The 15,548-nt window shown below is 37.3% G+C and overlaps 1 protein-coding gene across 1 annotated transcript in view; it reads left to right on the forward strand.

The window, feature by feature from the left end:
* The first annotated feature begins 6,696 nt into the window (after positions 1 to 6,696).
* LOC117297469 overlaps positions 6,697 to 15,548 on the forward strand; it is a 30,939-nt gene continuing 22,087 nt past the window's right edge. The window contains exons 1-10 of the mRNA XM_033780522.1: positions 6,697 to 6,797; positions 8,576 to 8,620; positions 10,474 to 11,009; positions 11,360 to 11,561; positions 11,977 to 12,214; positions 12,532 to 12,802; positions 13,246 to 13,374; positions 13,867 to 14,030; positions 14,496 to 14,726; positions 15,064 to 15,304. Coding sequence (XP_033636413.1) covers positions 6,752 to 6,797; positions 8,576 to 8,620; positions 10,474 to 11,009; positions 11,360 to 11,561; positions 11,977 to 12,214; positions 12,532 to 12,802; positions 13,246 to 13,374; positions 13,867 to 14,030; positions 14,496 to 14,726; positions 15,064 to 15,304 — 2,103 coding nt within the window. The 5' untranslated portion in view covers positions 6,697 to 6,751. The remainder of the gene's footprint in view (positions 6,798 to 8,575; positions 8,621 to 10,473; positions 11,010 to 11,359; positions 11,562 to 11,976; positions 12,215 to 12,531; positions 12,803 to 13,245; positions 13,375 to 13,866; positions 14,031 to 14,495; positions 14,727 to 15,063; positions 15,305 to 15,548) is intronic.

Raw genomic sequence — 15,548 nt, forward strand, 5'->3', positions numbered from 1 at the left:
TATTTGTAACTTTTCCAACAAAGGGATGATACATCATTGATTTTTATGGGAGAAGACATTCAAGCAACTCCTTTGGTTGAAATAAATGCACACAATCCTTCCATCAACACTCTGCCTATGTTTTGCCATTTTGGGAGTCAATAATGTTGCATGAAGACGCTGCTCATCTCACAGTGTGCTGTATCGCCTAAATTGCGCACTGTCGAATCGGACTACTAAAATTGGCGTAACCACAGAACAAAGATGTATTGTGGATGATGGCATCAGGTAGAAGTCAATATCAGGGCAAAATTTCATAGAGCTGCTTAAGCAGAAAATATTTCCTAACATTTTTCTGCTCAGCACAACTAAGTGATAATACACATCGGTGTATGGGTAAAACCAAAACTAAGCAGGATACCGGTTACATTTTTGTACATGTAAAATGGTATTTTAACTGCTAACCTTAATAAGCATAGTTTGGTTGTGCTTAGCAACTTTATATATTCAACAGCTCTATGAGATTGAAACCTGGGGCCAATTTATGAATAAAACGGCATTTCTCAAGTAAAAATTATTGCTTGGGACACTTGGCAACTTTTTCAAATCAAGAGTAAGCTTCTATAATGGCACAATTTTTGTTATCAAATCATGTATCATATCTTTACAGAAAGAATAGATTTGGTGTCCTAACGTTTAACATTGCTTAACAATTATTTATGTTTAACTTATTTGTTTAAGCAGAATGGCCCTGTTTGGGTATATTGCTTTTGTTTATAATGCTTACAGTCAATTCACCACAAGTTTTTTATTTGTAATAATTAAACACAATAACTTTTCTTTTTTTAATTTTAATGTTATTGATTCTACAGCAGGTAACCATAATAATATATTTATGTCATTAAAACTCAATGCATGGTTTAATTAACATCATCATTTCTCACTTGTGTTGGTTTTTTGGTGTTGTCGATTTTAGTTTTTACCTCGCTGTTAAATAATATTAATTTGGCCTATCCCCTTGTATTTGGTGCCATCGCTGACGTCAAATATAAGACCCCTTGGGTATGATGTCACACTCTCAAAAAGGAGAATTTTTGTACACTGAAACCCTTTTCTGGGGCTCTCAAATATGTCTAATATAGAATATTTTGAGGGTAAACAACATTGTTTGATGAGCTTGGCTCTCTGTTTTCTCCTTTTTAAGTCGAGTGCACCCTTAGGGACAAACAAACGGCATTACCCACGGCATACCACACGTTGAATCAGACACATCTTCTTGATCTAAAATGATTGTCAAGTTTTTTCTCTCAGAAAGCTTCCTCATCAGGGCTCCCAACTCTGCCTGAAAACCTGACCTGGGAACAATACCGTTTTGTTTATTGCAATGTTGGGTGCGTGTGTTCATGCCCTGATATGGAGTTACAGATTGAATAGCCAATGGGTATACAATGAACCCTGCCTGGTTTAATAGTCATGGGTTATAACATCAACAACACCCCGCTTCCAAAATGTGGTAATATATGTCTCCCCAAAATAGAATAATTAATATAAACAGGCATTAATCGCATGCTCCATGATTTAACTAATATTAAAACCTCGGTGCATACTTGCATAACTAGGGGGGTTGGGCGCGTACCCCCGCCCCACAGCTATGACATTGCCCATAGTTACCCCCTCCCATATTTGGACTTTTAAGATGAAAACAATTACATAAATTATGAGAGTTTATGCGGTACTTCCAGCGAAACTAGTTTTGAGAACAATGCATTTGTTTTTAACCCCACGGCAATAATCTCATAGAAAATTGTATAAGACGTAAACAGAGCGCTGAAATACTTCCAGTTTTTTAAAGTAGTTTTACACTTGGACAATGTCGTTGTTTTCACCCCCACCACATATAATCTTACTAACAGAGCAAATTGTGCTGAAGGAAATTGGTAATTTTTGTGTAGTGAACTTCCTTTTTGGACCGGAGGGAAAGCTCAAATTTGGGTCAGCTCTACAACTTTGTGTGGCCGCTGCGCTATTTTTGCACCGATTTTAACTTTATTTTTAAATAATATAAAGTGTTCCGTGGTATCTCTGGGAGACCCAACTTTTCGGCTTTTAAATACTAATTACTCTAACTTTTATATTTAGAGCAATTTTTTCTTATTATATAAGCTTGTTTATATAAGTCAACAATTATTATACTAATAGTTGTTAGCTTATAGATGGCAATAAAACCCATCCCAATTGGCTGTTGGAACTATTCAGAATAAAGGTCTAAACATAAATAGTTCTCAGTTCTCACTACAAACTAAAATAAAACGTTGGTTACTTTTCTCGATGTGTTTTTAATGGATGAAAACCGATGTGACATAGACAATTAAATTTAGAGCTAACATTGATTCTGATATCAATAATTATACTTATAGTTGTTAGCTTATAGGTGACTCTACAAAAATCATCCGAACTGTTGGAACTATTCAAAATAAAAGGTCTAAACTAACTTATACAGCATTTACAACGCGATGGGCAAAACACACTTGTATGTACCATGCAATTAATCCATTATACCTCTTCACGAACTTTTGTAAATCAAAAGATACGCTGTGAAAAAAAACACTTAAATGACCCATACAACGTCAATGGAAAACTTTCGAAGGGGCACGAAGACAATTGGGGCATGGCAACGGAGGCAATGACTCCCGTGGCTCTGATGTGTAAAGAACTGAATTGAAAGAACACAACAGTAAGAACCATGGATAGAAAAACGACTAAATGAAAATAAAGAACAGAAAACACAACATAATTAAAATGAAGGTCAGAAACTATTCCAAGAACAATGCGAACTTTTAGAACAAAAAAGAAAGAAATTGGGCCGTATAGAAAAACAACCAGTGTACTATTGCGTGTGGATAGTTTGTCACACAATGGTATTTGATAACCAGAGTTCATCTCCACAAAGATATTTAACTACAATCTTGTCAATGCTGAGCTGTCAGATTTGCTTGTTATGAAATCATCATTATCAGTGTAACTTTGGATATTCTGAGATTGCATCTAAACGCGGATACCAAACACAAAACGTAGACTTTGATCAAATCAAATAATATAATATTATAAAGTATATTGAGGCCAAATTTGGCTATCTTGTAAATCACGTAGGTATGCATTGATTAGCAATAATATAGGATCAAAGGTATTCTTTCGCAACTTGGTGCAAATCTCAAGGTGGTTATTTTATGTCCGTTTGAAAAGTTTATACCTGGAATGTACCTGCCAGATTTCTGAGTTGTTCCTAGTAACATACTATATATTAATGCTTATAACTGATTCTTTCAATAGTAAATCATCCTGTGGTTTTATTTCCACTTTCAAACTGACCTGTGAAAACTTCTGGTCCTGTTTTTAGCGAAAACGCCGGATCTGAAAATAGTACACGGTACTATTACTGTTGGGCCCTTTGTACGTTCATTTACTGTATATTTCGACTGCACAAATTGAAATTATAAATTGTTGTTACCAATAAACTTTAAAAAAAATTAAAGTTAACTTTTTAAGGCCATCCCTTTAAAAAATATACGAAAATATACACTGCAATCATTCTAACGAGTTATTAGTCGACGTTTCGATGCTTTGATCGTATTCGTTGAGAGGAAGAAAATAACAACCCGCGGTGACCAGTGCCCAATTTAATTTACCCTGCAAGTACAAAACATTGCTAAGCACAGAGTAGTATTACTTAGCAGAAACAGCCTACCAGTCAAAATTGTATTATTATTGTGTTTGGTGCCCGACTCCATTTTTGCTCAGCAAAGATTGTTTTGTGCTTTTGACTGCTGCGGAGGCGTTCATAGAATAGGCCCACTGACCGAAACGTGAATTTGAATCACTCGGACATCACTTGGTCATTATCAGAGTATCAGCACTTTATAAGACCTAACATACGTCCAAGCTGTGGAAAAGTTCCTTCTATCATCTTTTTCAACAGAAAGTAGTGGGAAATTCCCTCACGGTTTTCACTGTTGCAAGCATCAAGATTTTAATTTCGCAAGATCAAATGTTTTACTCATTTCTTAAAGACCAAATAGAGCGCCAGGCAAAGAAAATGTTGAGGGAAGTTTTCAACCATAGTCATCTTACTCTATGTGCAAATTTGTGAACAATGCTGTAAAAAACCTTTAAAACAACATTTCGTCCACAACTGCCGAGAAAGAAAAAAAAAGCAAAATGTTGACGAATTTAAGCTGTCGGACAGCACTTAGAAAAGTATTGTTGGCTGACCAGCAAGACCAGCAAAATTATTCAAAACTGCATCTTTGTTTCTTTAAAATAACCCACACACACAATGGACAAGATTTCACTGTATATAATATGGCCTACTTGAGAATAATAATATGGCTATATGCCCAGTCAAGCTAGTTATCTCGAAGTAACCTTGAAGCACATTTTGTCCCCATGAGTGATGTAATCGATCTATAGGCCCCACATGACTTTGTATTCTTTCTGTTTTCGTAAACAATCGCTGATTGAAAACAATTGATGTGTTTGTCCTGAGATATGCCTACTTTTGTTTGAACTTGGTAGTGTATAGCTTTCTGTTATGACATTTTTTTTAAACAATTTTAAAGGCACCTGACCATGGTAAATACTCAAAATAATTGTTAGCATAAAAACATACTTGGTAAAGAGCAATGGAGAGCTGTTGATGTATAAAACAGTGTGAGAAACGGCTCCCTCTGAAGTAAACGTAGTCTTTGAGAATGAGGTTATTTCTCACTCAAATATTCAAAGATGTCATGCCTGAATCCTTTTATTAGTATGGGCATAGAATTTGTGCATGAATCCTTTTAATAAAGGCATTTGAAAGAAAACAAATTCGTGCAACAAGGGTGTTTTTTCTGTCATTATTCTCTTGCAATTTCGATGACTAATTGAGTAAAACATTGGCACATGTTATGCATATTAAAGGATATAGGCCTACATCAAGTGTGAATTCTGGTCAATTCCTAAAAGTGCTCAGTTCCTTTGATGAGCTCGACCCTGGTTATCATCAACATTTATCACCAATCAAATACGTAATATATAAAATCTGCAGTGTTTACCAGATATTTACTTCAAATAAGTGTTAGGATTTCGTAAGAATAAATCAGGAAAGAAAGAAAAAATTAAGCCTTTGTCTTAAGAACAATTACAATGTTTTTCTTGTCTTTGTTACGCGTAATTTGTTTCCCCCGGATTTTTTTTTAATACCGTAAGCTGTCCACGCGTATAAGCGCCGGTGATTGGCTACGGGGGTCATATCACGAGCACACGGCGTGCCCCTGCAGAGAATTGATCGCTAAACTTGACCCTAACAAACTTTTGTAAATTAGCGTCCATGCCCAACTGCATTTCGTTATGAAGCTTGTTATATAGCACCCCAACAACACTGTTTCGTTTGTTTGTGCTACTGAAAGTGTCCTCTGTTGTAAACTACATTTAAGAGCTGCAAAATATGTGAAGAAACGAAGAATTTCAAACGTTGTATGTACTTCACAATGCATATATAAAATAATGACCCATTGGTAGGCCTGCCTCTAGACTTCGGCCCTTTCTCTACGGTTGGTTTTCTCTTTCTACGCGTCTTTCTTTAAGGTGGCGTACTGTTGTTTGTTTGCTTGTTTGTTTATTTAGATGATCTTACCGACAAAGGAACTCAGATAGTGTCAGTATGAAACTCCCAATGGGAATATAACGCGAAGACAGCAACAAAATAACAGGGAGCGCCATTTCAAAAAATAACACTGCGATACAAATTTCATGAACAATTCACAGTGACGACAAACTAGCCCCTACATAATTTCATAATCAGTAGGAATGTATTCCTCCATGGTTTAATGAGCTTTGGTGGTTTGGGGTTCCTTTTGTTCGAGTTTTTATTTGCAAGATGGTGTAGTAGGCCTACAGCCTTTGAATAAATCGAAGCGCAAGGGCCAGGTCACCCCAATGGAAATAAGTATAGCTATTGACCGTTTGGTTATCCTCATTTAAAGTGTGTAAGAAAAGAGAGAAGCAACAGAAAACCTAAGCAAGCAAGCAAGCAGACAAACAAACAACCAACCAATTCGTTTATAAAACATGGAGACTTCCCATTCTTCATCTTAACCAGATGGCCAACGTAAATTAATTGGCGCTAAAAATGTGAACAATACAATGCATAGTGACTTTAATGACGGGGTGCCGTCCGGATACAACCGGGTAAACTTATGAAAAGTCGTTTGCGACTTTGTCATCCCGCTTTATGTATCATCATGACTTTAATACTGTCACATTGTTCCTAGAATGTTCTAATATTGCAAAACCCAGTGTTACCTCATCAATTGTCCTTCTTACAAAAGTGTTAAATGAAAAAGGGATCCTACTCAAGAGCGAAACAAAAATGTCAACTCAGCAGATCAAAGGTGAAAGACTAGACTAAGTCTAATCTTTCTCAAAAGTTGCGTCAACACCACTTTAGGGATGTCCCAGGCAATGGAGGAAAGCCTTTGCTCAGTAACAGTTCTCTGATTGGTCGGTTGCCATGAATAGCTAATTATAACTGTCAACTTAGTGGGTGCATGACTTGGGATCATGATCTCGGAGCGGGGGTTTCTACTCATTATGCAAGGCACAGATTTACATGTTTTTATCTGAGCAGTGAATTTCTCTCGAGGTCAGGATTTTTGATAAGGAGGGATATATAAAGGCTGGGAGTGCAGTGGAAGCTTCAAAGTAAATCTATTTTGGTGACTATTGGAGCCTCAAGATGAGATTTTGCGTATTGCTCCTGACGGTAGCCAGTGCCTTGGCCTGTGAGTATTCAATTATATTTACAATTCTACATGGATCTTTCATTCGTTTTTACCTAGCATTTCATCAATTATTATTGCATTCTTTAATAGTTTCAAAACAATCTCAAGATTTTTAATACCTCAATTCCAACGTTTATTTTTCATGTGTTCTGATATTCCAAAGTTATATACTCTTGATGATTTTATTTCTGTGTTTAACCTGCTGAATTTGTTTGCAAATAAGAGTGAGAAAGTTTGCCTTGCATGTACGTATTTATAATCAATAGGCCTTCCAACAAGAGATGCTTTCGTCTTGTGATCTTTTGAATTAGTTGTAGTTTTTCATTGGTAACAAAAATACGTCTGTTCTTTTTTGAACGGATGGGAAATCCAAAGCGATTATTCAGTGTAGTTTTTATTTTCCTCCAGTTGTTGAATGTATTTTATTCACTAGCAGTCTGTTGTTCTGATGGTAACAAAACACGGTTCCATGCCTACTTGGAAGATCATTATAGACATACAATTTTTGGGTACGGGTGATTGAATGCAAATAATGCTGGTCGTTGGCTAAACTGAAATTTTATTTGACCTATCCTTTCGGCTGACACATTTCTCATGTGAAACCACTGTAAACTGAAACCAAATGCAAATTTATCCGATGACATATAAAAATGCACCTTTGCCCAGGTCCCGCGAGCGAAACTTGTTCATGGACAAAGAAGCTCTCTAAACTTGTTTACATCTCACAGCTGACTGTCAAAAGCAGCGTTGCCCAATCCCGTCAAGTATACACGTACTGCGCATGCTCACATGTATTGTATGCTAATTAGGTTATTCCAATTTGAGTGCTCTGCGGGGGAGAAGCGGAAATATTATTTTGTTGTGTGGGTGAGAGGTTTTCGCAATAGTGTATTCCTCTGGGATATTGGGTAATAAGAAGTTCTTGCTCGCTCAACAACTGAACCCTGGATTGCTTGACGGATGTTTCAGGGAAAATGTTTATCTTTACAGCAATAAAGTGATCGAGCTTGGCTGGAAAAACAAAGCAGTAAAACTGTCTTGACAATTCCAAACTGGAGCGGGAATAATAATGAATATATTTTACCCCAACTTGGTTTCGAAACAGCCAAACTTTAATATTTCGTTTACCGTAAATAGGCCTACATGTATGAAGAGTTTATTAATTTGTGAAACAATACGAATGGAAGGGGAAACAATAACAACATTAAATTGTGGAACAATACGAATGGAAGGGGAAACAATAACAACAGTAAACTTAGAGGATGAACAACAAGATACATTTTCTTTGTTTCTTTTAACTTGACTTGAAACAAGTTTTTTTTTAATGTAATGAGCCAGGAAACTTTGCTGCAAATACGTCACAACAATAATTATCAAAATAACCCTTTGAAAAGTAAAAAAAAAAAAAATATTTTTCTATGATTTAGTTACCTGAGCTCCGATCTGAATTTATTTAGGTCTCCAACCTTGATCTGAAGATGCACGATCCCTTAATTTAATTTATAAAATTACTTTCAGTTTTGGTAGAACTCTGAAGAAAGATTTAGTTATTTGCATTTTACCTGCTCAGAATTAAACTATGTCTTCAACTTTCAACTGAAGATGCATGTTCCCTTAGTTGAATTTATAATGTCACTTTCAGTTATGAGAGAACTCAATAAATATATAAGCCTAACTGATGAAGTCAGTGCAATATACCGCAGATAATGTTTAGAAATATTAGTATAGAAAATTTAGGATCTCATATATTGATAATCGTTGTTTATTTTCTTATGCAGGGCCCGTACAGTGGTCGGAAACCGACGAACAATGTCCTCCCATGAGTAAGTGAAGTTAAATTTTGTCTCTTCTTTTTATTATCAGTGATTTTAGTTTCAATTTGAAATTTATTTTTTTAAGAAAATAAATTGTTTGTTTTAAATCTTTAGTGTTGCTCATTTAAGGAAGTTTTTACACTAACGACCCATTAAATGCCCTAGGTAGGTGACAAGTTTGCATGAGCTGTTAAATATTGGGGTTTTGTTTTCCTGGTGATTTTGTTTTTACTCTTTGATCGATACAAGCTTTCACAGAATGCAAAACGAAACTGCCTAACAAATAAGGATCTAAACTTTGACTTATCTCTCCAGCTTCAATTTCAAACAAAGCCATTGTTTGGAATGCTGGTATGTTGAAACCAGCTGGTTTGATTTTAGAACAATGGTGTTCCCATTGTTTTCATATCATTTCCAGGGTTCTACAATATAGGTTTTTGAACCTAATTTCTTTCGCTATAGTCGACCTCAAAGATCACCTTGATAACCTCTCTGGAGGATGTCGAAATTGTTTAAAGCCCACCCCTGGTAAAAGGATTTGCCTTGCATTGTACATCAAATCAATTATCTTGCTTTGTACATTGCTTTGGCTTAAGGCAGGTGTTACATAGATACAATTGACCAAGTTGTGTTTACTTACTGATAATATTATCACATTGAGCTCTGGCGCTCTGTTGGCGAGTTTGCCTTGATTCCAAAAGTCACAATCAGATAGTTGCAACACAATGACCAATAAAGTTAATGAGTTAGTGAAGCTTTTAATATAACTGTTGTACTCTTATCACAAGTTGACTGAAAAGATTTATGCAAATGTATACCCAAGAGTTAGGGGTTAGGGTGATTTGCAGATTTGGAATTATCAATTGTGTGGCTCTGTATTTCGCAATGCCTGGAAAGTGTTACGTAAAGGTTGAGAGCAATTCCCTTTGACTTTAAGACTTTGCTATTTATAACAATATAAGTAATTTCTTGATAACCAAAAACTCTTTTAAATTATATGCACTTGTGGTTTTTAATTTCCATTTTATATTCCTTTTTTTTTAAATACTTTTTTTGTTGGGGCACAGAGAGTGCTGCCACTGTTTTTTCCTCGGTTTGTTTTTTGAAAAGAAAAAAAAAAGTGTCTAAAGAACAAGTGGCAGCAAAACCAGTTAAAGTTCAACTAAACTGTTTACCCCAAACAATGGATTCACCTGTTATAAAGTCTGCTGCCACCTTTACATTCCAAAAAGCCTTAAATAAGTAAGCTATACAAAAACACAAAACAAAAACAACCAACCTACTTTGTTTTTTTTATTAGGTTTTGTTTTTGTGAGTCCTTCTTTGGAATGTGTTGTTGCAGTATAACAAAACTCCTCAATTTTCAAAAGACTTGAAGAAATAGTTGTGTCTCATGACGCACCATATGCTCCATTTACCTGATAAAGGGGAAGCTTTAAAACCAAATTGAGGAGTTTTAAAGCTATAACTATAACCCAACATATTCTTCTGGCATGATGGTCCCTCCTTTTACCATAGAGGTGGATCCCCTCCATTGTTTCTCTAAAGAAACAATAAACTTGTTTTATAACTACAGGAACAACAATCCAAAGTTTAACTGATCATTTTATTGATGGTCATGAAAAGCTTTATTTGTGTCTTTCTGTAGATTGACAGAAAAACTGGTTGTTAAACCTTTTCTTATTTTTTATGTCATACAGGCTAGAAACAATTTACTTTTGCAGTTACTTTGTAAAGATTCCATAACTACCACAACACAAAGTTTTACTGATAATTTATTTATAAGCAATTACCATGAAAAGCTTGTTTGTATCTTTGTGTACCTTCTTTAAAAACCGCTTGTTCAAACTTGTGTCTTGCAGGCGACAGGCTCTTCGAGTCCGGCTCGAGCTACCTCCTTAAATACGACGCATCTGTCACCACCCTCATCCAGGGGACCAGTCATGAGGTCACAGGAATGAACGTCGACTGCGACGTCTTAATAGAGGCAACGTCGGATTGCATGTTGGTCTTATCCACCGAAAAATGCAACCTGAAGAACGTTGAGGGACAACGCTTGCTGAACAGCAAGCAGTTCTCCCAGGACATGAGTGCCCACAAAACCATCTTGAAAATGGACAATGGTAGAGTGTTGGAAATCCTCGCACACGAGGACGAACCTCTTTACATTCTTAACATCAAGAGGGGTATCATCTCCACTCTCCAGTACGACTTGAGAGAAGACCAAGTGGTTGAACAGACCACCGTCAACGGAAACTGTACCTCACAGCGCACCGTCATCGACCGTTCAAGACCTGGCCGTGTCCAAGAAGTGTCCATCACAACCGATCTCAACAACTGCACCAGACCCCAACAGAAGGTTGTTACATTGTCTCCAACTTCATTCCTTACCGGTGTGGTAAGTGTTTTATTTATATTTTATTAGTAGAACCAAATCTATATTGATACCTCACCATGCAATGCCTCAAATCCCATATAATGTGTGTGGATTCAAAACAAAACAAAGCAAAATATGTAAGGCAATAACAACCCAAATATCAGATCTGGGAAGAGAATTCAACTGTAAAAAGGAAATACAAATTTGCTCCCTTTAAGGGATGAGAAATCAAAGATGTAATCACCACCTCTTTTTCAACTCAGTGCTCCATAAATGTCGGCACTTAACATCTTTTCAAGATGATCTGTTGTGTACTTCTAGAAGTGACACTATTTGTAATCACCTTTTTTGTGCATCTTCTTTTTTTACAGCAAGTCGCCGACAAGTTCATCAACTCCACCAGGGTATGTAGCTACGAGCTGAGAGATGAGAATGTCAAGAAGGTCAACTGTTTCGAGAGCCACGTCTTCAACCCATTCAGCTACGACGGAGTGCGCGGAGTCCAGACATTCATCCAGCAAGAGCTTAAGTTCAAGGAAAAGGGAAAGATCAACAGTGTCTTGAAGCTGAAGGGTGAGGTTTTTTTATAAGTTAACTAAACCACCAAATATTTTCTGTTGTTGAAGTTTTTCTCGCTTTGTTATTCTTGTAACATTCTTCTTTAGAGAAAAACCAACAAAAGTATGAAGACAAACAAACAATAGTTAAAGGTGTCTTTTACTCTGTTACAACTACCTTGAAAACAATTCAGGGCTTGAATTTATGTTTGAGAGAGCAAAGCCAATTTCATTTTGCAAGGGGCACTTCTGTTGGGAAAATCTTCAAGTCTATTGGAAACTTTTAAAGGGGCATCAAGGCCATGGCCCCTGTGACCTCTTTGTTATTCAAGGTCTGCAAGTATCTTGATGCTTTGATGAGATTTCTCTAAACTACATGAAGCGTACAAATTAACAAATTTTCACATGTTCCTTCCCGTTGCCCTCAACAGACAACTTGGTAAAGAAGAACTTGACTTTTGAGTTTGAGGAACAGCAGGAATCTGCTCATGATGACCGTACCCATGCCGAAGCCATCCTGGCCGAGCTTGTAAAGGGCTCCCTCGAGGAAACTCAGATGGACAGTGCTCGCCTCTTTGGAGAGTTTGTTGTCAGCATCCGTACCTTGAACTACGAGACTTTGAAAGCGCTTTTCGATGGAGTCCGAACCAGAGAGGTTGAACTTGAAAAGTGAGTAGGAGTTACAAAAATTGTTGTTCATAATATGTTTAAACTGTAAATGTATTTTACGGCTGATCAGATAATAATAAGGGAATATGAATATCTCGAGAAATACATCCAAAAGCCTTCATCAAAATTAATTTGTGAGACATTTTCTAAGAAGAAAGAAGACAACTACTTTTGGTTTTGTTGGTGAAAAGAACCTGAAGATGCATTGAACAAAACACGCTGGCGGGAAAACACAATAAAGTCTTGTGTGAAATATGTTTAAGATATGTTTTTTTGACATTAAGTAGTAATATTAATGTTTCCTTGCCCCGTTACAGGACTTACAAGTACGATGCCCTCCTCCAGTGCGGCAGTGTCCCATGCTTCAAGGTGATGAATGATCTCGTCATTGATGAGTCAGTCCCATCTCCAATCTCCGATGCCATCATGTACATCATGGCTTTCCGTCAGTTCCCACCTCTGACCCTCATTGAGGAGAGTCTGAGAGTTGCTCACGTCCACAAGAGGCAGTCAGTCCTCCTTCCGCTCAGCATCATGGTCCATAACTACTACATCCAACAGGAGGAGACCCTGAAGGTTGCTCGCAAGGTGAGGAAAAAATTCCCTAAGGGGTTTCTCGTAAAGAATGTCTCCTGACGATGACTAGAGCAAGCTAGTCGAAACGTTAAGACCAACTTAAGAACTGACTCTGTGGTAGTACAGTTATCTACGATCCTATTAGCTAAAGTAGTAGCCTATTTTCTATACCATCCGCCAGGGTAATAGTAAATAAGCAGGACAGTTGTTTTCAGAACTGAGAAGTCTCCGGAACACCCAAACAATCTACTCCGTGGTAGTAAAATAAAGCAAGACATTTCTCTAAGAACAAACTCTACCTTGCGTTGTGTGCCTTAGATGATTATAAGATTGCCAAGGTGATGTTTAATTTTGACACAACCTTTGCTTTGCAATTAAGATCGATATACACCAAAAGATAAATTTTAGCTTACAATAAATTGATAAAATATTTTGATTTTTTTTACTTCTTGCAGCTTCCCGATCCCCTGAAGGAGACAATCCGTATGGTCCGTGACATGCTCGGCAGAGATTGCTCCACACCCGATGAGATCCAAGGAGAAAGGAGAGTTGAGAACAACCGTCTTGTCCTCCTCGCCCTGAAGGTACGTAAGACAGCACCTGAACTAATATTTTTACCATTGGTATCGCTGAAAGGGGCTATTAAATATCACAGCAGCTGAAAACTGTTTTATTCTAACAGAAGTCTCCTAACTTCCGTTTTCTGCATTTGAAATAATACAATTTTTCAGAATATAAGTTAAGCTTTTGTCATTCACTTGCGGTCACACCAATTTTTCCCGACATCCTAAGTGTATTTCCCTAATCTTCACCTTAACCCAAATCCTAATCTAACATTGGGTTGCTGATGAAACATAGAGCAGGGAAATTTTCACAAAGATAGTCCAAATTGAGGACTTAGGAGTCTTGGTAGTTTTCAAGAACTTAAGGCTAGTTGCTGCTAAAGTATGACAAGTAAATCGTCTTAACTCGAGACAAAACTATGTAGTCTAAAATCTTTGTGAAATCCACCCCTGCACCCCTTATTAATCATGAGTTGTTCAGGGTGTTCATGGTCTTTGTACTTAAATTTACAGAGCATTGGCAACATGGGTGAAGCCGTACAGAAGTTTGACAGTGACGAGATGTACACCACCGAGCAGATCGTTCCCCGTCTGAAGGAATGCATCGCCCGAAAGGACCTCCACCACAACGCCTCAATGGCCGCCATCCAGGCTTTCCGCCGCTTCAACATCCCAAGGTGAGCTTGAGAATCAGTCATCTAGGGCCCAGTTTCATAAAGAGTTAAGACTAGTCTTAACCCCTTGAACCCATCTCCATACAGCTGCTTGGAGCACAACAAAATTAAGCTTACCATAATAGGTTACCAGCTAAACTACCATGTCACATGTAGGCCTACCGTTTGTAACTGGTATCCTGCTCATTTCTGTTAAGCAGACAATTGTTTAATAATATTCACTACTAGAACATGAAATAGCAACAAGCATTACATGTAGTTTGAAAAAATACATCACACTAAAAACACTTCAAAAGCAAAAACGTGATACCGCATTAAATCAAGTAACCACTTTGCTGTAAACACACCGCTTCTCTATTGGAACTAAGCAATTTTATCAATAGTCTTTCTCTGAAATTGATATTTTGGCTTGAAAACTACCGCCTCTATATTGAAACTTCTCTAAAATTGATGATGTCGTTTTTACAGCACTGACGAGAAGAGAGTCCGCACTTCACTGAAGGAAGTCCTCGGAGACTCCTCAAGGAAGGTCCACTCCCGCATTGCTGCTTACCTGATGGTCATGCGTAGCCACCCTGAGATTGTTGATCTAGAGGAGATCATTGAAATCATGCTGAACGAGCCCCTCATGCAAGTTAAGGCTTTCGTCTTCTCTCACATCGAGAATGTCCTGGAGTCAGATGAGCCCCTTGTTCAAGAGTAAGTTGTCTTCATCTGTTGATAAATGATGATTTCATGTTGATAAGAGTAAGTATTTTGTTGTTACTGGATCACAACTTCTTGATATGTGCAATTCATAAGCCAATGTTTGTATTCCCTTGTGGGTGTTTGACCAAGTTTCCTGGACAGAAATCATCAATGTTCAATGTTTAATGTAAAATTCTAAATGAAAAAAAAAAACATTAATTATTAATAAAATTATCTAATTTGACTTGCTCATAAAAACAGGTTAAGAAGATCGAACCGTCGATTTTAGGGAAGCTGCTCCACCGTTTTTTTTTTTCTTTCTTCTGATTTTTTTCTCTTTTCTTAACAGTCTGAAGAGGAAGATTGTCGCTGCTATGGGCAACCGTATGCTCCCAGAGTACCCCAAGGACCCTCTCCGTTACTCTCGCAACATTGAGAAGTCTAAGGCTGTCAACGTCCCCTACTTAAACAAGACCATGGCCGCTCAGATGGAATCCAACATCATCTTTGACGCTGAGCACTACCTGCCCCATCACGTCATGCTCAACACAACCATCAATGTCCTCGGACAGAGCTGGAACTTGTTTGAGGTTAGTAGTTTCTCTGTGGAGATTCATCAGTTAAAAAGTTGTTTTCAGATTAAGGAAAACCACTTACAGAACAGAAATTTAAATTTGCTTAGATCAAGCAAAAACCCTCTTTTTTTTAGAGATTCAGATCAAGCAAAACCACTTGGACAATAATCAGTATAAAAGATGATTTAGATCAAGCGAAACGACTTGAAGATTCAAAAGTTTCAAGATGTCTCAGATCAAGCAAAACCACTTGGAGATT

This window comes from Asterias rubens, chromosome 12 (genome assembly GCF_902459465.1).
Source record: "Asterias rubens chromosome 12, eAstRub1.3, whole genome shotgun sequence".
Taxonomy (NCBI): Eukaryota; Metazoa; Echinodermata; class Asteroidea; order Forcipulatida; family Asteriidae; genus Asterias; species Asterias rubens.